Source organism: Alosa sapidissima, chromosome 1, assembly GCF_018492685.1.
Source record: "Alosa sapidissima isolate fAloSap1 chromosome 1, fAloSap1.pri, whole genome shotgun sequence".
Classification (NCBI taxonomy): Eukaryota; Metazoa; Chordata; class Actinopteri; order Clupeiformes; family Clupeidae; genus Alosa; species Alosa sapidissima.
Window position 1 is genome coordinate 15,072,614 of NC_055957.1, and position 22,634 is coordinate 15,095,247.

The following is a 22,634-nucleotide window of genomic DNA, read 5'->3' on the forward strand; positions in this document are numbered from 1 at the left end:
AACTTGACGCAGATGATCGTCATACCATGATTCACAAACGTATTGCTTTTTGCACCTATATTCAAAACCCGTTTCCTGTGACAACCAATCAAGTTTGGCGGCCAAACAGGAAGTGAAGTGATATCTCAGCAAGGCTTTCCCGTATCAAAACCAAACTCGGTATATGGACTCACGAGCCAATTAGGAGGATGCCCAAGAAAGTTGGTACATTTTGACCACTGTGTGGCACTATAATCACAGGAAGTATAGTCATATTTCAGCAACGCTTTGACATAAAAAAAACAAAGTCAGTACATGGGGTCAGGACCCAATAAGGAGGAGGCTCAATAAATTTAATGACCTTTGACCACAAGGGGGGCGCTATAATTACAGGAAGTGGGCTCATATCTCAGCAATGCTTTAACGCATCAAAACCAAACTTGGTTCATGGACTCAAGACCACATCCTGAGGACACACAATAATGTTAGCAACCTTTCACCACTAGGGGTGCTATAATTTGCAACACTTTCTCGTATCAACACCAAATTTGGTACATTGACTCGGGACCACATCCTGAAGATGCTCAATATATTTAGTGACCTTTGAACACTAGGGGCGCTATAATTATCAACACTTTCTCATATTGACACCAAACATGGTATGTGGACTCGTGACTACAACATGAGGACGCACAATACATTTGGTGATGTTTGAGATGTGCGTATGTGTAGGGGGCTATTGGGGTGTGTGGGAGAGGAGGTTTATCTTTGTATATATGTGTGTGTTTGTGTGTGTGTGTGTGTGGGGGGGGGGGGGGTTAATTGGGTGTGTGTATAATTTAACAACATTGCATTGCCAGGACAACTCCTGCTCAACTGCTTGGCCCCCTCATTGCTGCTTGCAGCTATATTATTTCATTTACATTTGCTTCTACACTGTACCGCATTTCTTTGTATTTGCCTGAAATACTGGTTTGGGATTAACCTTTTTTTTTCTTTAAAAAAATTAATGCTTAGATGTCCAAACCATACAGCAGAGTTCATGTGGCGTCATATTGTTCGGCCAAGAAGGAAATACCCGGATTAAGCATAACTTTGTCTGTCCTCTGATTATGGCGGCTTGTAACTCATGGGGTTCCAAATTGGGATTATAATATCATGGATGAGTTAGTTAAATAAAGCTGGCACTGGAGGTTCCGGCTGCAGTGTCAACATTAGAAAATCTGCCAGTCACTGGGTGCGATGAGGACGTGAGATGAAAGGAGAAATGGTACAACAGAACTCATGAGTGACATCTACATGGATGAGTCTTGGAGCTGCATCTATGAATGCATAACGGAGTGAAACATTTTGAATTATTAAAAAAAAGCATGCATTCAGGAATTCATGCATTTTGGATCCAAAAGATAAAGTTGGAGGATAAAGGTTTTGTTTTGACAGTCCTCAATAGATATGCAGGTCTTTGGATTATTCATAACTGCTTTGACACAGATGTCATAAGGAAATTAGCAGTTAAATATTTATCAATATAGAAATATAAACAAACAAACACTGATTGATGATCGTTGCCATTTTCTTGGCTTCTCTGTGCTTGGTGATTGACCTGATACATCTCCTTGAACTGGAGCATATGATCCCATTAGGATGTTGATATTTTTAGCTGTATTTGCATGACTTGCATTTCTCAAACATCGGGTACATGTTCCCTGTAATTACATCAAGGGTACACAATGTGCCTCATTTTATTTGCAAAGTGTGCATTATTGTAGTGAAATGCAGCATGCATACATTATTGGTGTTGTTCATTCTAAGAATAAAGAGACAATGGACAAATGATTAAGACACAGAGAGAGCAGCGACTGCAGAGAAAATGGATGGATTAGTTGTGTCCATTTGTCCGTGTGTCCAATACATGATCCTGGGAACTTCAATCACCTGCTCCTTCTGCTTTAATGGGTGTTTGTAACCTTCCTGTGACATATCCTCTCTGAAGCAGGCGTGACCCACCCTAGACAGGGCCATGTGCCCCAGGTTACCGTGGGAGGACTTAACAAGCGGATGTCATCTCAGCTATAAATTACTTCTGGTTGTTGTTTTTCAGTTGTGTTCCTCATTGGTGGTGGGTGGACAGAACACAGTCTATTATGGTGCTGACAACTGGAATCTGATTTAAAAAGTGAAGGGGAAAGGTCAGGAGAGGGCATTTTTCAGTATACCACATTATGCCTTCCAGGTGTTGAGGCTGGGAATGAGTTTTAAAAATCCATCCTTTTTGGGGTGTAAATTCACTCAGGGATTAACATGATTTACCAATTCATTTTTAATAAAAACAAATGACATGCAAGTGCTTCATTCTTCTTATGAGTGATGCTATACTGTTGTATATATTTTCATTGAGGGTCTAATTTGGCATGATGGAAACCTGTCCACATAATCTGACAAGCTCAAACAACCTCTTAGTTTATCTGAGTGTCAGAATTCCTCAAAACATTTTTCATTAAAGGCGCATGTGCAAAGCTTCTGTTCTCAGTTAAACCTTAATCCTTTGGGATAACTTCTGCCAGACTTCCCATAGCAAATGAAACCTTCCCTGCCTTCTTGCATGCTCTGTCTGCCTCCACACACCCCTCGAACATGTCTTGCCCAACCACCAGGAGAGGCTGTGTGATATTTGAGCATCTCCCACGGACTGCCCCGTATATTTCACATCCGTGGGCCCCGCGTGAGCCAGCCTTAAAAGAGAGTGCCAGCCTCGTGTTAGCTCAGTCAGCTCGCTGGCCAGTGCATACTTCACATCAGGGGACTCTGGCTAGCCGGCTGCCCAGTGATAACAAAGGAGGATTTTTGGAATCCAAGGCGAGGTGGGGGGGGAGAGGGCAGTAGAGTCTGCTGCTGCACTGACTCCTCTTGCACACCTCAGGCTGATCTGACAGAATAACAAGCATGCGTCTGTCATGGGGATTAGTGGCCGTTTGCATCTCTTGCATGCTGTGTGGCGTAGAGCTTAGGAATGGAGAGGACATCGATGTGAGTTATGCAGACTCCTACTACAATGACATTTCAGAAGATGACCCCTCAGAAGGTAAGGCTAGACATTTATTATTCTGTTTTGAGAATGAACATGTAAACATTGTTCTGTGAATGTGGAAGTCTAAAATAGTAGACGGTGTACTTTAAAAGAAGACCTAAATTTGAATGCGAACAACTGGCTTTTTATGAGTCCATAAAACAACTTGACAGCTCATTATGGCTTCACCATTATAAGCAATTCTACAGTAAGCTTTGTCTAAATAAAATAAATGGAATTATGATCATGAGCTTTAAGTATTGTTTAAATTTGTTAATAATGGGTACGGGTTGTCTGTGTTCATTTTGAATAATGTTGGACATATGGTACACCTCTAAGAGAAGCACAAACGTTTTATGATCAGTTCTGACAATATTCTATAGTCCATTATTTGCAACAGCATTTATGTTTTGTGATTAAACCAGAGCATAAACTCCATGTGTGCATCTTGCGTTATTTTGTGTATAAAAATCCCACTCTACAAAGTTATAGCCAAGCCTCTACTATTTAGCCGAAAGATTCCCCTCTGTCCCTTACTCCCTCAGCGGTGACCCCCACGGCAGCACCCTGTGCTACCCGGGACCTGAGCAGGTGGGACAAGCTCTTCATCATGCTGGAGGACTCTCACATGCGACAAAACATGCTCCTGCAGCACGTGGACGACATGGTCCGAGTAAAGCTCCGGTCCCTGAGGGACGAGATGAGGCGCCTGTCGGCGGACAACAGCGGGGCCTGCGCCAACGCCCTGGAGGGCACCTGCGCGGGGCTAGGCGAGCAGGTGAGCCGAGGCTTTGAGCGCAGCCAGCGGCAGCTCCGGGAGGCGGAGGAGAAGTGCCAGACGCAGCACAACGCCACGCGCCACCTGCTGCAAGACGTGCAGAGGGCTCAGGCTACCTGCCTGGCGAAGCTGGAGAGCAGGCACGGGCACAGGGGGACTCTGGGACAGGTGCCCATGAAGACTCTGCCAACACATCCCAAGGAGCAGGATGCGACATCTGCAGATGGAACCAAGATGGAGAGGACTCTCCTGGCCATAGCCTCAGACCTACAGAGAGTGCAGGCACAGTTAGTAGTCTTCCAAAGGTCATTTGCCTCTCGTTACATACCCTCAGGTTAGTGCGAAATTATGTTTCTAATAGAGTTAATTTACAATATTATACTATCACAATAGTAGTACTATGAAGATACATAATTGCTTTCATTATTATGGTTGCTGATATTTTTATTTGTTTATTTATCGTCTTTTGTTTTGTCTGGGTTTCTCTTGGGCTTCTCAGGCTGTGAGATGGCCATGTTTTTCCCCATGCGCTCTCAACAGGCCTTTGCCACAGTGAGGCCCAACACACCGATGTCCTTGCGCTCCTTCACAGTCTGTCTCTGGGCCAAAGTGACAGAGTCCCTCAACAAGACTGTGCTCTTCTCCTACGGCACCAGACAGAACCCTCAGGAGCTCCAGCTTTTCCTGTCGGGCCGATCGGTGCACTTCACTGTCGGCGGGGAGTCTCAGCTGGTGGGGGCCCAGAGCGAGGCAGACTCAGGTCAGTGGTGGCACTGCTGTGGCGCGTGGAGTTCCAGCCAGGGCCTGGCTTCCCTGTGGGTCAACGGGCAGCAGGTTGCCCGCTCCTCTGGGGTGGCAGAGGAGCATGTCTTGCCTGGGGATGGCACAGTGGTGCTGGGGCAGGAGCGGGGAGGTCCCGGCCTGGAGAGAGAGATTGACCCGATGCTGGCCTTCACAGGCAAGATGACGGGGGTGAATGCTTGGGACCGTGTCCTACCTGCAGAAAGAATCTCACAGGGGGCAAGGCCAGATGGCTCATGTGATGGCCGTGGAAATGTGATTGGCTGGGGCGTCTCGGAGATGACACTGCATGGCAGTGTTCAATACATCAACTGACTGTCTTTCCATGGACATATCCGGGGAAAAGGACTTTGGTGGACAGATCTCCTTTGAGGGTTCATATTTATTGCAATAGAAAAGGAAATTAAGAATTACCCATTTAAAATCCCTTTATAACCCAGATAATGGTCCTCACAAGACCTTAAGTTATAACCTGGGTAACGGTGGACTTGCCAATGTATTATTTACTAGATAAATTCACCAACATATTTTCATCAGCCTTTCAAAGTAACTCAAAATGTATGCTTATGATTTAGACCGTTATTCCAGTCTCCACAAGATTTGGATTCCCCTCAACTCTATGATACTGATGTGCATTATACAAAATGGATTGCGATTCAATTCTGTGGTCCTTAAAAGGGTCCTAAATTTGAAAATGCAAAGGAGCATATAGCCTAATGAGCAAACAGAAAGACTTCCTTGATGTTAGTTTTAGTGTACTATGAAAATGAACGAAAAAGAAAATCAATGTACCTGTAAATAATTGTCTTTTAAAATAAAGGCCAGTGAAACATAGAATGGCTCTGAAATGTAATTTCAAATAAACCAATGATATGTTTATTTTTCCATCTTTGCCTACATTTTAATGATACAAGGTGGAGTCGGTCTAGTCTCGAAGACATACCTCACAATTAACACTGTTTACATTGTTCAGTGCTAATCAAAAACAGATACTTTTTTTTTTCTTTCTCTGTTGTTAATGTGCCATTTATAGTTGGCTGGCCCATTATAGAACTGTTTGCTATACTGGGAATTATGTTGTCAGTCTGACCACAAGGCCAGTGAAAAGAAAGCCGTTGCCAGTCATATGCCCAGCCCATATTGACGGCACTTTTGAAATTACGCCCACATGTGTATCATGAAATGTTTATTGCAATGAAGAGAGTTTTCCAGTTGTGTTCAAGGTGGAGACGGGGTTTGCCAATGATCCGCTGCCTTTAAAAATGTCACACACAAACACAGTGCCCAGTTATGAATAATCATCAGTCTGTTGGACGTCTATTGGACATGATAATGTGTTTTGAAACAATGGTTGCATAGAGTATGATTACTTGACAAACATTTAGGTAAGACAGAGGTTGCAGTCACTTCTTAGCTCTACTGGAACTCACATTTGAATGGTTTTGGTGCCCCTTAGAGGAACTCATTCATATGACTGCAAGGCCATGGTCTCTGTGATGTGATGTTGGGTAGGCTATTAAAGTCAAAAACTCATCATCTTGAGCCTAATGTATTATTGTGTATAATGCTAAAGAGACGTGAAAGGAAAACATAATTAAAATGAACTAGGGAAAAATCGAATGAGTGCATGCATTTGTATACATTGTACAAATGCATGCACTGACATAACAGTAGGCTATTCCATTATTGGATGCTGCATATGCAATGTGATGCGCTATATTCACAACGTTTGTGTTTGTCTTAAAGATAGGCCTAAGTCATGCAATTAAATCAAACACGATTTAGATGCCTCAACAGAACTGTACGGCTGAGCTATACGGAAGGAGGGACTTCCTGAAGAGGAACCTTTCCACTCAAAACTTCTTCACAGTCCTGTGACACGTAGCCTATTAGAAATTGTGAACAGTGGAATTTGTGTGCCTCTTTTCCTTGGCTCCAAACTACCAAGAGATTACGGAGGGATGGGCTTTGTTTTTACAGTCGACAACTATTCTGAAAAATGAGTAGCCTAGAGCCTTAGACAAAGTCGACGCAAAACAGTAGTAGACTTGAGCAATTTTACACAAACTTGCGAAAACTATGCATTTACTATAGTAAAAAAAAAAGAAAACAGATGAACAATAAGACGCACTCTCTATCGTGTCTGACTTCGACGACCCAAGCGAGACAGAAGACACTCAAGTGAGAATGGGGAAAGGAGTATGTTCCAGGAGACAGAGGAAAATATTTCAATCTTTTTTACTTATTACTGTCATCTGTGGAAGTATGTATGCATTCATGATATCTTACGAGATGCACAAGCAGTTAAAAAAGACGGAGGCGATGGCCCTGAAGTATCAGCAACACCAGGATTCACTGTCGGCCCAACTTCAAGGTAAAGCTAAACAATAGCCTGTATCGTACAGAAGGCATTACGTCACACCTGGATGGAACTGACAAGTTGTTCGTGTCATGTATGGTGGAAGTTGCATTGCATAGGCCTACCTGTTGTAGACTCAAAGGATGTGTGGAATCATTGCATGATATTGGATTTAGGAAACACAAAGACTGGCGAAAACAACAGAATTAGGTGTTATGTTGTTTTTCATAGTTCAGAGTTTTTTTTTACATAATTCATAGCGTAGGTTTTTCATCCATGTGTTTTTGGCACATGGATGAAAAAGTTGGGCCTATATGTTTTCCACACTAGCAGCTACAAAGGCACAGGAGATATCACCATATTGTGGTATTTCTGCTGTTTGTGCGGTGTACATATTGACACACATGGTCTCTCTCTCTCTCTCTCTCTCTCTCTCTCTCTCAAACTCAACACTCATCTCATTCTCTTCTCCCATGGGTTAAGATTTTTTTTTATCATAATGTTCAGATTGATAGAGTGAAGATGATCTCTGTTTGGCAGTAGGCCTGTTACATCTTGGATGATATTTCCTATTACGGTACTCCTAAGGCAAAAATGCATTTATTTTTTAGCAAGTAGGGCCTATATTTTGCATGGTGAGAAAAATGCCCTCACACTTTAAAAGAAATAACATAAGCATTTAGTCCACTTGCACATAGTGTATTGCCATTTGTTGTTCAGTGCAATGGATTGTAGTTGCACTAATTAAACTGCAGTAAATTTGGAATTTTATCTGTTCTGTCTCTTATTCTGAGCATCTCTGATCCTCCTTTCTGTCAGTGGTCTATGAGCATAGGTCCAGGCTGGAGAAATCATTACAGAAGGAGAGAATGGAACACAAGAAGGCCAAAGATGGTACAATCCAAACCAGATCACAACATCGACTCTCCAATGTTATTCTGGAGTTCTCATTTTGGCCATTTATGTGGTTATAGTTATGGTTAAGGTTATGTAATGGTTATGGTTGTATTTGCAAATTTCGTGACCAAGCCATATACTGTATTTTTTTTAAAAATTGTTGTTTGGTTATTCCCTAACAATCCTTTGTTCTTATTTTCAACAATCACAGATCACCTTGCATATAAACTTGAGTCGGAACAGTTACTGACCAAAGAAAAGGTTTGTAAAATATGTGTACCTGATGAAGACCTGGGCGGTCAAAACATTGTACCGATTAAACTGCACTGGGAGCATGTAAGACAGTGTGCGGATATCTTTTCTCTTGTAAAATATGTGTACCTGATATACTGTAAACGGCTTAGTTTTTCATGTTTTGTTTATTCCGGCTTTTGCCGGATGTTTCAGTGGGTTGGATATGTGAGGATAAGAATTTATGATATAAATTCAGGGTATGTTGTAAAGAATTTAATGCTGTTTTTGTCTATTCTTTATAATGAAATAGCAGGAGTCAAACAATCGCTTTAATGCATTACAGGGCCAGCATCAAATACTAAAGGTATTTCACCCACTCTCCATGTACAATTGTGATGAAAGACTCTGAAACGGAGTCTGGCCATACATTGACCAAGTCATCTCCCATATACTTTAGAGCCAACATGAAGACTTGAAGAAACAGTACTATGAGCTGCAGGAGCAACATCAGAACCAAGGGGAGAACCACGAGCGAGTCTTGGATGAACACAGAGAGCAGATTGACCATCTCCAAAGGACCAAAGAGATGGAAATCTCCAGACTCAAAGGTGACTAGTGTTCCCTGAGCCATGTCTCTCAGCGATAGTATTGTAATTACGGTAGTATATCAGATAGTATATGATTTATGGTAACCATATATGAATGGTTAAGCCCTCTAACAATGATTATTGCATTTATTAATATTAAATTAGACACCATTTAATTACACTTACAAAATTACACACAGCTCATATAAATATGGTAATGTTTTTTAAACTGAATTTTCTATATCAAGTGGTGCCCTTTTTATGTGTGCTTATAGTTGATGCCCTGAACACTGGGGGTTGGACTGTCATATTGCTTGTATTGTGAGCTAACGTTATGTTGCCCTTGCTGTTTGCCCAACTACACTTGTTTGCTTATAGTGGCAAATACAAAGAAACACAAATACACAAGGGAGTGCATTATGTGTTTCTGCCAAGATGCATTCATATTTTATGTGGATATTTGCGTGAATTGTATTCCCAGACTCATATCCACATAGGGGCGAGACACTGTTTGGATAGTTTTGTCAATATTGGCTTTGGATGGATTTAGGAAAATGTATATGGTAAATCCTATAAGAGCAAGCGGAATGCGAAGGGGATCATCCCATGAAGTTATTCCCACCTTATTGTACTATGAATCATTGAATCAAATTGATATGAATCAAAACATTCATATCAACATCATCACTCAATCCGATGTGTTGTGTGTCTTGTTTCATTAATTTCAGAGAATGTATATAACCTAAAGGAGGAGAACCGTCAGCTGAGGAAAGCGCATCAAGACATTCGCACTCAGCTGTTGGATGTGCGGGTCAGACACATATGACAGCCCTGCCTGAGAATGTTCAATCATATTTTCATTTGAAATCTAACTGCCATCTTCATAACTTTAGTCAAATGTATTTTTAAAGCATGTGGAATAGGACTTGATGAAAGTGTTGTTGACTGCAGTGACCCTCTGAATTATAAATGGCATTTTCAATTTGTATCCTATTGTAGACAGACAAATAGACAGCTTTCAATCATTCATTCCTAAAGGGAAATTGTAGTGTTGCAGCAGTTACCCTCACAAGGTGTTTATTGCTTACACAAAATGATGCCAGGACAAATCACTGTATGAACAAATTAATACAACAGTTAGGTCTGGTCAAACTATTAATATCTGAAAAACATTCATATTTAATATATTCATGAATATTTCTATATTCAGGGTGCAATATTTTAATATGTGTATGTTTTTTTTTTATTGCAGCAGCAGCACAAGGACTTAAGGACGGCAAATGATCAACTTAAACTAACTGTAGAGGATCACAAGAGTGCTCTTGCTGTTGCAAAGGTGATGGGGTGCCCTAGAAAGAAATGGGATCTGATGAGGCATGTTTGTATGATTGAGGAATGAGAGCTGCAGTGCTTCATTGATTCTGTCTGTTACTGCATGTCTTCTTCAAACAGCATAACACTGAATACAGTTCTGCAACCATGCTGAACTGTTGTTTTTGCATAGACTTTAAAATGAGGAATGCTAATCTTACAATCTGTCTCCTTACTAAACCTGAGTCTTGTCTGTTAGAAGTCTAGAAATGTGATACACCAGTGCCTCTTCAATCACGGTTACCGCCTGCTAATTTTTCCTTTGCAGCTTTGTGTATTTGTATTCCTTTGTCATTTATTAGAAGCGAAGATTTTGACGAGACAGATCTGAGATGGGGCTCAGTTGGTACTATAGGAAACCCATGGCTTGGTAGGTTTTCAAATCAAGACCACCTAATAGCATTCAATCAATACCCTTGTACATAGAAAGGTCCCCCCTTCCTTTTGTAGACAGGGAGGTTCTGCTGTCTGTGTTAAAGATTGCAATGTGCTAGAGTGCATGTGATGACTGATCATTAACCATCAGTGGCACAATTGACACAGCAGATGGACTGAAGTGAAATGGCTGATTGCATGCTGTTTAGAACAGAGTAAACCCACAGCATACACCACAGCAGCAACAAACAAGCTATGGCTGCCTCTGATGTTGTTTTGTTTGTTTTTCATTGTGTCTTATGTTCCATCAGCATACATTATTTCATTATCTGGTCAGCTTCTAAACACAAAATGTTAGGCTATTAGTGTCATTAGTGCAGTTAAGGTGCAATCAACTAAAGTAAATAGTATTGCTCACTCCATTTCCCATGTCTTTGATCCACCACAAAAATATAGAATATTTTATATAAGTCAGTATCAATTTGTACGGTTATGATTTGTACAAATATAAATGACAATATATGTCAATTATATTCCCATTCTTCAAAGCAGCAGGTAGAGAACCGTTACATCTGCTTATTGCTAAGAAAGCAGGACATTATTATGATGACCTATTAGTCATGCAATTCATCATTTAACATTTCATGAATCTGCATGTATGTGTGTGACTATCTCAAGTCAGCCTCATCAGTTGCCTTGGGGGTGGGTTTTGCATGTTGTTTTCTGGGTGACTCACGTGTTTCAAATTCATGCAGCTTTTTGTTTTTGTCTAGCTCCAGGTGGTGGAGCTGCAGCGTTTCAAAGTGCAGTCTCCCAGCACTACCCAAGCTGTGCTTCACAGCTACGGGGCAGATCCACCTCACATCCATGGCCTGGGAGCCCCTGAGATGAAACCCAGCCCGCACACACAGCCAGGGCACACCACCACACAGGCCCTCACTCCGGTATGACACAACAGCTCCATAAACTGACCAACCAGCCCTGACCTGTTATTTCTGATGCTACAGTTTGTAGTCTTGTAGCTTAACTGCATTTTTTGACAAAATGCCGACTAAAGCATGACATTTCCTGACGACCTAAGGAAAACATAATTGGGATAGGTGCCTTTTCAACGATGCTTTAGTGTGACTATTGGCTACATTTGTTTTTTTTAACACAACATACGATTTCTTTTAATTCAAAGACATTTTTAGCAAATACCACACTGAAATGGAAAAATGATTTGTCTCTACTGTGCATTCAGTATTCAGAACTTTTTAACTAGGTACTCTTGGTCAGTGGGTGAAGGGTCAAGGTCACATAGGGTCCTCATGGAATTCAGTGTGCAATATCTTGACGAATCTGAATCAAACCTTACAAAGTTAATCACTAAAAAGGCTAGATGCACTGATACTCCAGGTACTCTAGCTGTATATTCTGTCTGTTTGGGTCTGTGGTCTATTTTATACAGTCTATGGTTTTTCCCTCATATTCTGTTTTTTATAAAGGAGTTTGTTTATAGATCATTCATAGCTTGATTCATAGAAACTTTTTTTCTATGACTGCTGACTGTGCTTATATAAAAGATATAGGGTATTGTTTTTAGTATGAAGAGACCTAGCACTCTCTTGAAAGATTTTTACTTATTTTAAGGAGTCTTATCAAGACAAATTTACTCAACGCACTGGGAACATGTTACTGTTTAAAGGGGACATGAAATCACCTTGGTAAATGGACTGCATTTGTATAGTTTCATCGACTTCTGGCTCACTTTCACCTATTCACACACACACAGATGGCAGAGGCTGCCATGCAAGGCACCCACCTGCTCATCGGGAGCTTTGGGGTTAAGTGTCTTGCTCAAGGACACTTCGACAGGGTCAGGAGCTGGGCTCGAACCGGGAACCTTCCAGTTGCTGGACGACTCCTCTACCTCCTGAGCCATTGCCACCTTGTAAACCTTCCATATGTCTATTTAATCTATTTCTTCATCACTACACTGACTGTTGATAAAGTGGGGAGTGTTTGAGAGCAACAGCTTTCTCTGCCTACAGTACGAGACATGCCATAATTCTGCTATCAGATGCTGACCTGCCTGTTACTCATAGCCTACTGTATCAGAGATGTAAAGAGTCAAGACTCAAGTTATAACTGAACTTGTCAAGTGCTATAAACTAACCACCGAACCTACTGAGAGCCACAGAATGTGGGCTTAAAGCAACCCAGATGCAGTTCTATTACCTTAAAATAATGCCTTCAAACTCACTCACATAGACATATAATACAGAGAATGAAGTCTGACATTGTCAATGCATGATACATGAGGCAACTTTTTGAGCAATGTTGCAGGGGAACCACATAATGTATTCCATGTATTCCGCTGATTCAAGAAACATGGTTAAAGTTCTCAAGAAACAGATGCTTGAAGTTCTCAAGAAACTGATGGTTAAAGTTGTCAAGAAAATGATGCTTCAAGTTTTCTGACGCTTAAAATTTTCAATTAGAAACTTAAGGTTGATGTGAGAGAGGGGGTGTAATGTGTGTGAGCAACCTACACATTACTTATCTTGCACTGGGTCATCTTCCTGAATCTCAATATTCTTATCAGAAGTGTGGGCAAATTACTATTATTAAGTCAGCACCTGTCAGAGGCTACATTCATTGTTTTGCACTTTTCCAAAAATATCACATCACCGAAAGTTTTACCAAAAATATTTGGCAATATTTTTAAACTACAGAAATACACACCTATAAAGTATGTTGATATATAATACGAAGCCATTGTCTTCAATCCAATACAATGCAAATGACAAAATACAAATAAAATTGTATAAAATTTTGTATTTGAAATAATAAATGTATCATAAATACCATCCCTGACCTCACCTCGCCTAAATGACCCACCATTGTTAAAATAATGCTCAAATTCAGTGGGGTCTCAGTTTGAATCTTTATTATTAAAATGTTTTATAGGATCTGTGCTGGCTTTAGGAATTTTATTTGTGGTTAAATACATTAAACAAGCCATTAAACAAGAATAAAAAAAATCCATGATAATTCTGGTAAAATTCTGTAATATCTCTAAGCTGCCGTACGTGTTGTTAGTATAGTGTATAGCTACACTAAATAGCAAGATGTGAATTTATTTCTCATTGTCAGGTGGCCAGTAATAAGGAAAAGGTGGAGCCTGAAATCTCTCATCACATATTACCAGATGTGGTGGATGTTGAGAACGATAAAAAACAGACAGTGATGCCGAAACAGGACTCTGTCAAAGAGGAGGCAAAGGATGAGAAGGGAGAGGGCCGAGAGAAGACAAGCTTTCAGCGCTGGCGTAGTCGCCTAGAGCACCACGGTGTGTTGGACGGCGATCCTGGCAAGAAGCTCCTGTCCTCTCATGAGGAACACGAGAGGAAAGATGGGCTAAACAGACAGAAGAGGCAGCCAGAGATCTTAAACCCAGACATCGTCCTTGGTGAGGAAGACTTTTTTTGTGAGAAAGTGAAAGGATGTTTTTTTTTGCTCAGTTGGAATACGTGGACTGCAAGTCTAAAAATCCTGTTTTATTTATTTATTTTTAGAGGACTTGCATACACGTCATAAGGACAGAGGTGAGGTTGAGGACATTCGCATACCTGCCAAGGTGAGGACATTTGACGTTTTATAAGACTTTCATGAGACTGTCTGTTTCTTTGTAAAACATAATGTTGTCTGTTGTCTGCACAGTAGAGGAAACAGAAAAAGGTGATTCACCATCCCTTTATTCCCTTTATTATTTGTCTTCATTTATGAACAAATTTGAGCAATGAAAACACTTAACTGACAATAACAGTAACAGAGAGGCAAGTTTTGTTGTATGGCTTTGAACATGTATGCTGTGTATCCCCGATCAAAAACACAGGACCTGAATGATGATGTGCTGAATCCAGCAGAGGACCCCAACAACCAGGGAGAGGATGAGTTTGAGGTGCAGCAGCAGCAGCAGGACGAGCTGGTCCGGGCAGAACCTGCAGCCCGCCGACCAACCGGCAGCCAGGAGCGCGTGGCCCAGGAGGAGCAGCTAGTGGTGAGAGGGAACAGGAAGGGGCCCCGCTGAGAGTGGAGGGCATGACCCCCTCAGCCCGCGGAATGCAGGCAGATTATTATGTGATACTGTGCTTGGCTGCACCTCAAGGCAGCACTAAGGAGGATTGGCAGATAGCCTACCTCAGACTGGATAATGCCTCAGAAAGCTCCCCGATAGATGAGAGGATATCTTAAGCTACTATGAAATAATTTGAAGGACTGAAATAAACAGCATAACAATGCACCACCTTATTAGGTTAATTGAATCAATAGTTAGAGATGAAGAAGAACATACCAGGGCACACATATTGCTGAGCAAATATTCAGTGCATAATGTCAATGATGGTGTTTGCATTTTTATTGATTTTGTTTTTATGCAGATGGCAGGAAGTCCAGACCAGCAGGAAGACAATCTGGATGACCAATACGAAGAGGCTGAGGAAGAGGTAAATGATAGTCTTTGTTGAACGTTTGGTGTTTAGAACCACCTCTTCAGTAGATTGCAGAGCACATGACAGTCATGCACTTGTTGCCAGCAGGCTGGGGATGATATGGTGGAGGATATCCAGGAGAAAGGGAAGGAAGGGGGAAATGAAGAAGACCCATACAGTGAGGAGAATGCTGAGCAGGTTAGTTACTCTGAAGAACATTTTTGGTTATCTCATTGTCTTGTTCATTTACTTTTCTAGAAGAAACACAACTTAAAATATCAGGGATTAACTCATTGACTCTAAGATTGTTTATTTGAAACTTGATTTATTTGATAGAAGATGTTCTCTGTCTGAACCCAGATAATTGTCTTAGTGAATCCTTGACCAGAAGTGTCTCAATTTTTTCAGGGGCCATGGAATGAAGACATCCAAGATCAAGACAGAGATCATAAAGAAGAATACAAAGAAGATGTGGAAATTGTTGAAGAAGATGAAGGCCACAAGGAAATCCACACAAACAGAAGAGCAGAGATGTAAAAATGAATAAAGTTATTTTTAAGAAAAGTATTAATCGTCTTTGTGGTCTCAGCTGCCTGTTTTTTCTTCTGTTTGTGGCATTCTAAAAGTATTGTTAAGGCTGTCTCCAAAGGGGGTAGAGGATCACTATACCTATGACAACAAACTTGAAAGAAATGGGAGGTTGGAAGATTTTAGAGCAGAGTGCTCTTACATCTGTGGTTGATGGCCATGGAAATGGCCAATAAATCACACAAATCAGCAGCACTCAATGGACCCAATTCCCTAAGGAAGAGCTGGAGCACACAAACCTATAGAATGTTTTTAGAAATGACCTTCATCAGAGTGAAACAGGTTGACTCTTGCTGCAAATATTAGGCTACTCTAACCTGCATAATAAAGGTAGGCTAAAAGTTGCCTTTTGAAATCTAAAGAAAGGAATCTAATTTAATACAGACAGTGAAGTATTTAAATTATGTTATGTTGGGGTTACGGAAAATATAGGAATCTTATAACATTTTGGGGACAAAATACTATTGTAATATTTTGGGACATATTGTAGAAGTAACCTACTACACATAGTCACTATCAGGGGAAAGGATGTTAGAGGTATAACAGAACGTCGTAGAAGTATTATACACTACCATACATAACTAGCCTTAGTAATAGACTTTATTTGGTAGAACTGCCGTACCTCTTGGTGGCAGCAGTGCACATTCCAACATTGATTCTTAAAAATCAATGTGCACGAAGAAGGCACCCGTCTTCCGTTTTCAACTCGAAAAGAAAACACTGATCAACAAAAAGGAAGCCATTATTTCGATTCAATTGTTTACGTTGTTGTATAGATTATAAAGAACTGGACAAAGGTAACATTTCATCGTATTGGTAGAGACATTTTTGGCTGCTGCTTCTAAAAAATCTCGACAAAACATGCACCTTACAAATGGCAAACCCGCTAAAGTTAGCCAAGCTTATTGGCCTCTAATGAGTCAGTTAGCTAGCTGGCTAACTGTCGTACGGACTTACAAACCGATGAAGGCGAATCCTTTTGTGTACTTATGTTAACGTTAATATGGTGTGTATTTGCCGTTTTAAATGTAGTCATGTCATGGCTGTCCAGTTATTATTCACAGTATTACTAGGCTGGCAACACGATTAACAAGCGTTAAAGCTAGCTAATTGCGGAAATGGTGCATCAATTTACGTCATGTTTACTTTGCCTCCGGTTAGTCAGCAAAACAGTTAGTTATCACAATGTGTCTTATGTGGGAGTGTTGTGTTACTGCTTCAAGTCAAGCTGATGATAGAACTGTTACGTGCTTGTCCTCAACAGGAAAGTTCATAATGGATGAAAGGGTTGTGGTATGCAAAGTTGACGATGGTTCGGTTCAGCTGTCGATCACTGAGTTAGAAAGTGGTGTTAGCAGCTACCTCAATAGTAACACGAATGCATTGAAACAGTAAAGCCACTGTGTTAGGGTCAGTTGCGAGACTGAGTATACCCCTATTAATGGATTCAGGGAGATTAAAGGGGCGATATTTGAGTTAAAGCTGTTTCTGTGTACTTACTGGGGAGAAAGATGAATTAGCCTTACCGAGCCTGAACTGTCAGACGTTGGAGATAACAGATGCCCCACATCTTGTTTACAGGGTGCTCTACGGCCCTAGGACAAGGCTGCTGTTAGAAAGTAGTGGCCTACCTTCCTTGCTCATTTTCACAAGGAGTAGGCCCTCCATTGAGGATGACAATGGAAGAGATGAAGAATGAAGCTGAGACGAACTCAATGGTCTCCATGACATTATATGCAGTCATGTACCCAGTTTTCAATGAGGTAATGATTTGTGATTGCATAGCAGTTTGTAAGCTGTAACATATACTGTTGTAACATTAAGGAGTGTGAGATAAAAGCAATAGCTTATTTAAGAATCTCCTGATGTGACTGTTTAGTATAGAAACCATTTGGCATTCTGTTCCAATGTTTTACTGTTGACACTGTGACACTCTCTTCTGGACTTTTTTGATGTGCAGTTGGAGAGGATAAATTTGTCAGCAGCACAGACACTGAGGGCAGCATTCATTAAGGTATGAATGAACAGACTTCAAATTCACAGTTCCATTAGAAGAACAACAGTGGGAGGGCAGTGTATTGTCTTTGGTCTGTTATGTTTATGGCTGTCCCCTTGTGTAGGCAGAAAAAGAGAACCCAGGACTCACTCAGGACATCATAATGAAGATCTTAGAGAAGAAAAATGTGGAAATCAACTTTACAGAGTCTTTGCTTCGCATGGCTGCAGATGATGTGGAAGGTGGGAAGAATGTTGAGCTTTGATTATTTTTTTTATTCTGTTAATTTTTTTCTCATTTTCAGTAAACGTGTGTAAAATGGCAGCAACTCTATTTTCTGCTCCAGTATAATTAATTCATGATGTTCAGATTAACTTGTATGGTGTATTTTTGGAAATGAGGATTGCCTAATTAGAGAGTAAAGATAATAAATGCAGGGATGTCTGCTATGGTAAAAATACATCACACATCCTGCTAATGCTAGACTTTTTTTAATTATAGAAAAGTTTGCCCCTAAAATACTGAGGAAATTGTAATTAACTGTGTTGTGTAGGAGTTCATTTATGAAAAAACGGGCACAGTCACCGTTTTCAGTTGTAAAATCTTGGCTTTCAGACATGCCATGATGATATGAGCCATGCTTCTCTTTTTAGCCTACAAATTTCAGAGTGATGGCAGAAAATGTACTATTCCCCATCTCCCCAATGAACATTTCCATCTGGTCTCTGGACTCTGTGTGTGTACTGTATATTGTTCAGATCACACCATTAACTATGATGACCTTTTTAATTCTGGACTTTATACAGAATATATGATTGAAAGGCAGGAGCAGGAGTTCAAGGACCTGAACGAGAAGGCAAGGGCGCTGAAACAGATCCTTAGCAAGATCCCAGACGAGATCAACGATCGAGTGCGTTTCCTGCAGACCATAAAGTGAGTTCAGATTTATGTTCTGCTTCATCAGATTTTTCTCTCCCTAATCTCATAGTGTTATGAAACTGTCCTCTCCAGGGCTGTTGTTAAACATCTGTACATCTGCTGCCTTTGTGTGCCATTACCCACTCATTGCACCCCAATGATAATGGAAAAATATGACTCAAATAGACCTTCACTGGAGCTGTTATTAGACATGTGTAGACATTTGTATTTGCCATGAACTGTTCCTACCTTACATGTTAGGCTAGGCTACTTCTAATGTTCATTGTCTAAAAAACAAATCTAAAAAATCTATTTACTACTCCTGAACTGACTTGCTATCCTTCTCTCCACACTTCCACAGAGATATAGCAAGTGCTATAAAGGAGCTGCTGGATACAGTGAATAACGTGTTTAAGAAATATCAGTATCAGAACCGTCGGGTAGGTTTAGTAACACACACACACACACACACACACACACACACACACACACACACACACACACACACACACACACACACTCACACTCACACACGCACTCCAATCTCCCATAACATCTTCTTGGTTTGTCAGATTTGAATCCTAGAAAGCATTTCCCAAAATATTTGTTGTGCTAAGACGACTATAACCACCTGGGAGATAAGTCTGTTATTTAAATGATGTGTGTGAGAGATTTTTAGTTTAAATTCTAGAATTACCTATAAATACCAACAGAATGTGAAGAAATAACTGTTTGGGTGTAATGTCAAAAACGCCTATCCTCCTGTGTTGGTCAGATATTAGCTAGCCTCGACATGTTTTACCTCAGGAGGCACTGTATCAAATACAGCTGAATGGAAGAGTGTTGTTCCTTTATAGGTGTTGCCATGGAAAAAACTGTTTTTCCTAGCTGTTTTTGGCACAAGACAGTTTAATGTATCATATGGGGATGCTATGATTTAAAAGATGGGGGTGGCTGCCTAGTTTTTCAGCATTATAATCAGTAATCCGTATGTGCAAACAACCACCAGAGATGTCAGGGAGAAAGAGGAAGAGAACATTCTGAGCATCCAAAAAGAGTGGCATAACGTTAGTCCTCAGTAAATCTCTGGAAAATTCAGGTTTTTATTAAAGTTGTTTTAGTCGAAAGAGTTTTGTCTATTACCAGTCTGCAAACCACAAGTAAGCTGAAATATTTCAAATTTAGTATCCAACATTGTGAGAGTAAACTTTCTTGACTGATTGGAGTTGGAACAAATATGGAAGAGCTAACATTCATGAAAACCCATCCTTTTCATAGCTTGGTTTTCAAGAAAATTATTAGGGATTTTAAGCAAAAGTAGTATTTACTGAAATCTGACTGCTGTTTGGCTATTAGCCAATCAGAGAGCAAATCTAATATTCAAAGGCACAACTGCAGAACCTCTCTTGTTGTCATTCTAAGGGGTATTAATGTGGGAAATAGATTTGTGAAAAAGGCTGTTTTGACTTCAAAAAAATTGAAAATCTCGGTGAATATAGAGTATTGCAGAAGTGATTAGACTCCTTTAACTATGTTGTAGTGCAGTGGTTCTCAAATGGGGGTACGTGAAGGCACTCCAGGGGGTACGTGAGATTTTAACCCGTAGAACCCGATTGACGCAAAGTGTGTCAAAAAATACACCCTTTCTTCTCTGTTACATTGATCCGCAACTGTACATTGCAGCGAGATGAAACCGTTATTCCATGACAGAGCAGAAGTGGGGCTTTCCAACGAGACAACACTTGTCTGTACGTTAAAGTATGTAAATAAAAAAAAATCATCAAATTGCATCATATTTACAGTCTATACTTCTCTGCGTTTACCTGCGCACCCATTACTCTCGTTTGAATTACTCGCGAACCCGTGGACGCATAGATATGGCAAGCATATCAGATGTAAGAGGAGACACAGGGCTATCCATTGCTACCAAGTATGGCGATCCTTCTGGCTTATGAAAACAGACGAAGTGACTGCAAAGTAATGTCATGTACAAAAACCAACGCTGCACACCCATTACTCTCCTTTGAATTACTCGCGGACCTGTGATCGCATAGATATGCCACGCATGTCAGATGAAAGAGGAGACACAGAGCTATCATTTGATACCAAGTACATCCTTCTGGGTTATAAAACAGACGAAGTGACAGCAAAATAATAACTTCATATAGCTCGACTTACCTCACGTTTTTGTCTGTTTTTGTGGAAAAGCATGTTTATAATCCAACGCTATTGTGTGTTTCTCTATGGCAAGAATGTTCATAATCCGGTTTTGAGATCCTAGCAAATTCCAGCATGGCATCCAATTCAAGGCTCACATTGCATCCCAATTTGTTCGACAAAGAAACACCTTTTTTGCCTTTACTTTGTTCATGGCAATGCAGTAAAAAGTTGTAGAGAATCATAGGTGCAGACACCATAGGCACACACAGGCTAACACGTAAACTCAGGTCAAGTCAGGTCAGATCAGTTCTGTCACAGATATGGAGCGCAGAAAGGTCATTTTTAATCACTAAATAAAAAAATGGCATTTATTTCTGTAAGGCGCACACCACATATGTCTGTAAATTGCTCAGCCCCAGAGAATCCCTCCACCATGGCAATGATATTGCCAGATTCAGGACAATCTGTCCTACACACACATGGAATGCATGTAGAGCTATGAGCTTGCTGTGATGAGATACATGTCAAAATATAATCATTTTTATAATACACTTTTTATATTTGAATTCTTTAAAAATCCAAATAAAATCAATGCTAGTACTAATACATGAAAAAAATAAAATATACATATATTTAAAAAGTAGAATCCATGGCAAAAATACTTATTACAATTATTTAATAAATATTTCAGGAAAATATAAGTTCATAAAATGAATTTTATATTTCAGTAGGCTATTCAATTTCATTATCCTAACAACCCAGAGTCCCCCCCATACCAGGATGGTTCGACCCAACCTGTCACATGCCACCCGCATCACCTGTCAATCATTGAAGCGTAGCGGTAATTCTTGTGCGCTGGTTAGGGGGTACATCACTGAAAAAAGGTTGAGAACCACTGTTGTAGTGCAACAAAGCGTTGCTCTGGTCTACACTGATAAAAGCTGTGGTATAGTAACAAGTGTGTTCACTTTAAACCTCTACCTATGGTTTGTTTTGCTTTGCTTCTACAGGCACTTGAACACCAAAAGAAGGAGTTTGTGAAGTACTCCAAAAGCTTCAGTGACACCCTGAAAACATACTTCAAAGATGGAAAGTGAGTGTTTTTTTGTTTTGTTTTTTTGTCACTGCATGTCCCTGTTAAAATTGTTGTAATTCACTAGTTCTCCCATACACTGAAGTAGCAAGTGACCATGTCTATTTTCTTGTCCTTTTCCTTCTCTTTGCAGGGCAATAAACGTCTTTATCAGTGCCAACAGGCTCATCCACCAAACTAACTTGATACTTCAGACCTTCAAAACTGTTGCCTAGGTGGCCAGAGCCTAGAGGTGTGACATTTATGTGGGATATGGGCACCTATATGTAAAATACATTTTTTTCTTTTTTTCTTTGTTTTGTTTGTTTTTGTTTCAAAGTATAATTTATAAACCTAACCTCAAAAGAAAGATTTGAGGTGAGGCATTAAAGACAATTTAAAATATATATTAATTTACTTTTAGCTTCCTAATCATAAGTTCACCACTGAAACAGCTTCACTACCTTTTACTATCATTCCAATCAAATGAAAGCCAAAAGACTTTGCGCCTTAAATGTGTCATGCAACATTCCTTATACAAAGTGTAAATATTGGTATTCTGTCTGAAGTTCTGACTTGAGGAAGAGTAAGAGGTAGGAGTAATGTATTTAACATAAGCTTGGTTGCAAATGTTCAATAAATAGTTTCCAAATGTTGAAATTTTTAACCTTGTCCATCTAGTGTGTTTTATTATTATTTATTCTGACAGTGTGTTTTCATCCCTAGTCTGCAAAGCAGTGAATCTCTGCAGGTGCTGGCCACTGATGCGCACCCTGCGCCTCTTGCACATTAGTGCCACTTAGATTTCCTGTGAAATGCCGTTCTTCTTTACCATGTCCTTTTGGCCCTGGGATAAGAACCCTCTATGACTCAGCACAACTGCGGACTATATGGCTATTATGGCATGGAAATGGAAAGTTGATCGGGTGAGGAGGGATGTGCTGTTTGCCCCTTAGGGCCCTGGGCAGAAACGGCTA

The 22,634-nt window shown here is 40.3% G+C and overlaps 3 protein-coding genes across 6 annotated transcripts; all 3 read left to right on the forward strand.

Moving 5' to 3' along the window:
• The first annotated feature begins 2,810 nt into the window (after positions 1-2,810).
• ptx3b (pentraxin 3, long b) lies at positions 2,811-5,408 on the forward strand. Its single transcript, XM_042102518.1, has 3 exons — positions 2,811-3,061; positions 3,592-4,158; positions 4,324-5,408. Exons 1-3 carry the CDS (start codon positions 2,923-2,925, stop codon positions 4,938-4,940), a joined length of 1,323 nt encoding a protein of 440 aa, XP_041958452.1. The 5' UTR covers positions 2,811-2,922; the 3' UTR covers positions 4,941-5,408.
• A 1,063-nt stretch (positions 5,409-6,471) lies between these two features.
• golim4b (golgi integral membrane protein 4b) lies at positions 6,472-15,490 on the forward strand. Of its 4 annotated transcripts, none has more exons than XM_042107763.1 (14): positions 6,472-6,999; positions 7,804-7,878; positions 8,093-8,142; positions 8,426-8,479; positions 8,573-8,723; positions 9,431-9,513; positions 9,955-10,038; positions 11,222-11,392; positions 13,587-13,902; positions 14,009-14,070; positions 14,329-14,493; positions 14,873-14,938; positions 15,029-15,121; positions 15,332-15,490. In XM_042107763.1, exons 1-14 carry the CDS (start codon positions 6,813-6,815, stop codon positions 15,458-15,460), a joined length of 1,686 nt encoding a protein of 561 aa, XP_041963697.1. In that variant the 5' UTR covers positions 6,472-6,812; the 3' UTR covers positions 15,461-15,490. The 4 variants fall into 4 exon arrangements, with proteins under 4 accessions (XP_041963697.1, XP_041963705.1, XP_041963725.1 ...); XM_042107771.1 differs by having other exon boundaries at positions 15,032-15,121; XM_042107791.1 differs by having other exon boundaries at positions 9,431-9,507.
• Positions 15,491-16,156: 666 nt separating this feature from the next.
• pdcd10b (programmed cell death 10b) lies at positions 16,157-22,329 on the forward strand. Its single transcript, XM_042106977.1, has 8 exons — positions 16,157-16,308; positions 17,093-17,274; positions 17,472-17,525; positions 17,632-17,749; positions 18,314-18,440; positions 18,787-18,865; positions 21,596-21,678; positions 21,812-22,329. Exons 2-8 carry the CDS (start codon positions 17,185-17,187, stop codon positions 21,891-21,893), a joined length of 633 nt encoding a protein of 210 aa, XP_041962911.1. The 5' UTR covers positions 16,157-16,308; positions 17,093-17,184; the 3' UTR covers positions 21,894-22,329.
• Positions 22,330-22,634: the final 305 nt, after the last annotated feature.

Bases quoted from the DNA above. Each gene is read 5' to 3' on its own strand.
- ptx3b (XM_042102518.1), top strand. From the start codon at position 2,923: ATGCGTCTGTCATGGGGATTAGTGGCCGTTTGCATCTCTTGCATGCTG. The intron at 3,062-3,591 runs GTAAGGCTAGAC...TTACTCCCTCAG, and splicing joins AGAAGATGACCCCTCAGAAG to CGGTGACCCCCACGGCAGCA. The intron at 4,159-4,323 runs GTTAGTGCGAAA...TGGGCTTCTCAG, and splicing joins CTCTCGTTACATACCCTCAG to GCTGTGAGATGGCCATGTTT.
- golim4b (XM_042107763.1), top strand. From the start codon at position 6,813: ATGGGGAAAGGAGTATGTTCCAGGAGACAGAGGAAAATATTTCAATCT. The intron at 9,514-9,954 runs GTCAGACACATA...TTTTTATTGCAG, and splicing joins CTCAGCTGTTGGATGTGCGG to CAGCAGCACAAGGACTTAAG. The intron at 15,122-15,331 runs GTTAGTTACTCT...CAATTTTTTCAG, and splicing joins GTGAGGAGAATGCTGAGCAG to GGGCCATGGAATGAAGACAT.
- pdcd10b (XM_042106977.1), top strand. From the start codon at position 17,185: ATGACAATGGAAGAGATGAAGAATGAAGCTGAGACGAACTCAATGGTC. The intron at 17,275-17,471 runs GTAATGATTTGT...TTTGATGTGCAG, and splicing joins TGTACCCAGTTTTCAATGAG to TTGGAGAGGATAAATTTGTC. The intron at 17,750-18,313 runs GTGGGAAGAATG...GACTTTATACAG, and splicing joins GGCTGCAGATGATGTGGAAG to AATATATGATTGAAAGGCAG.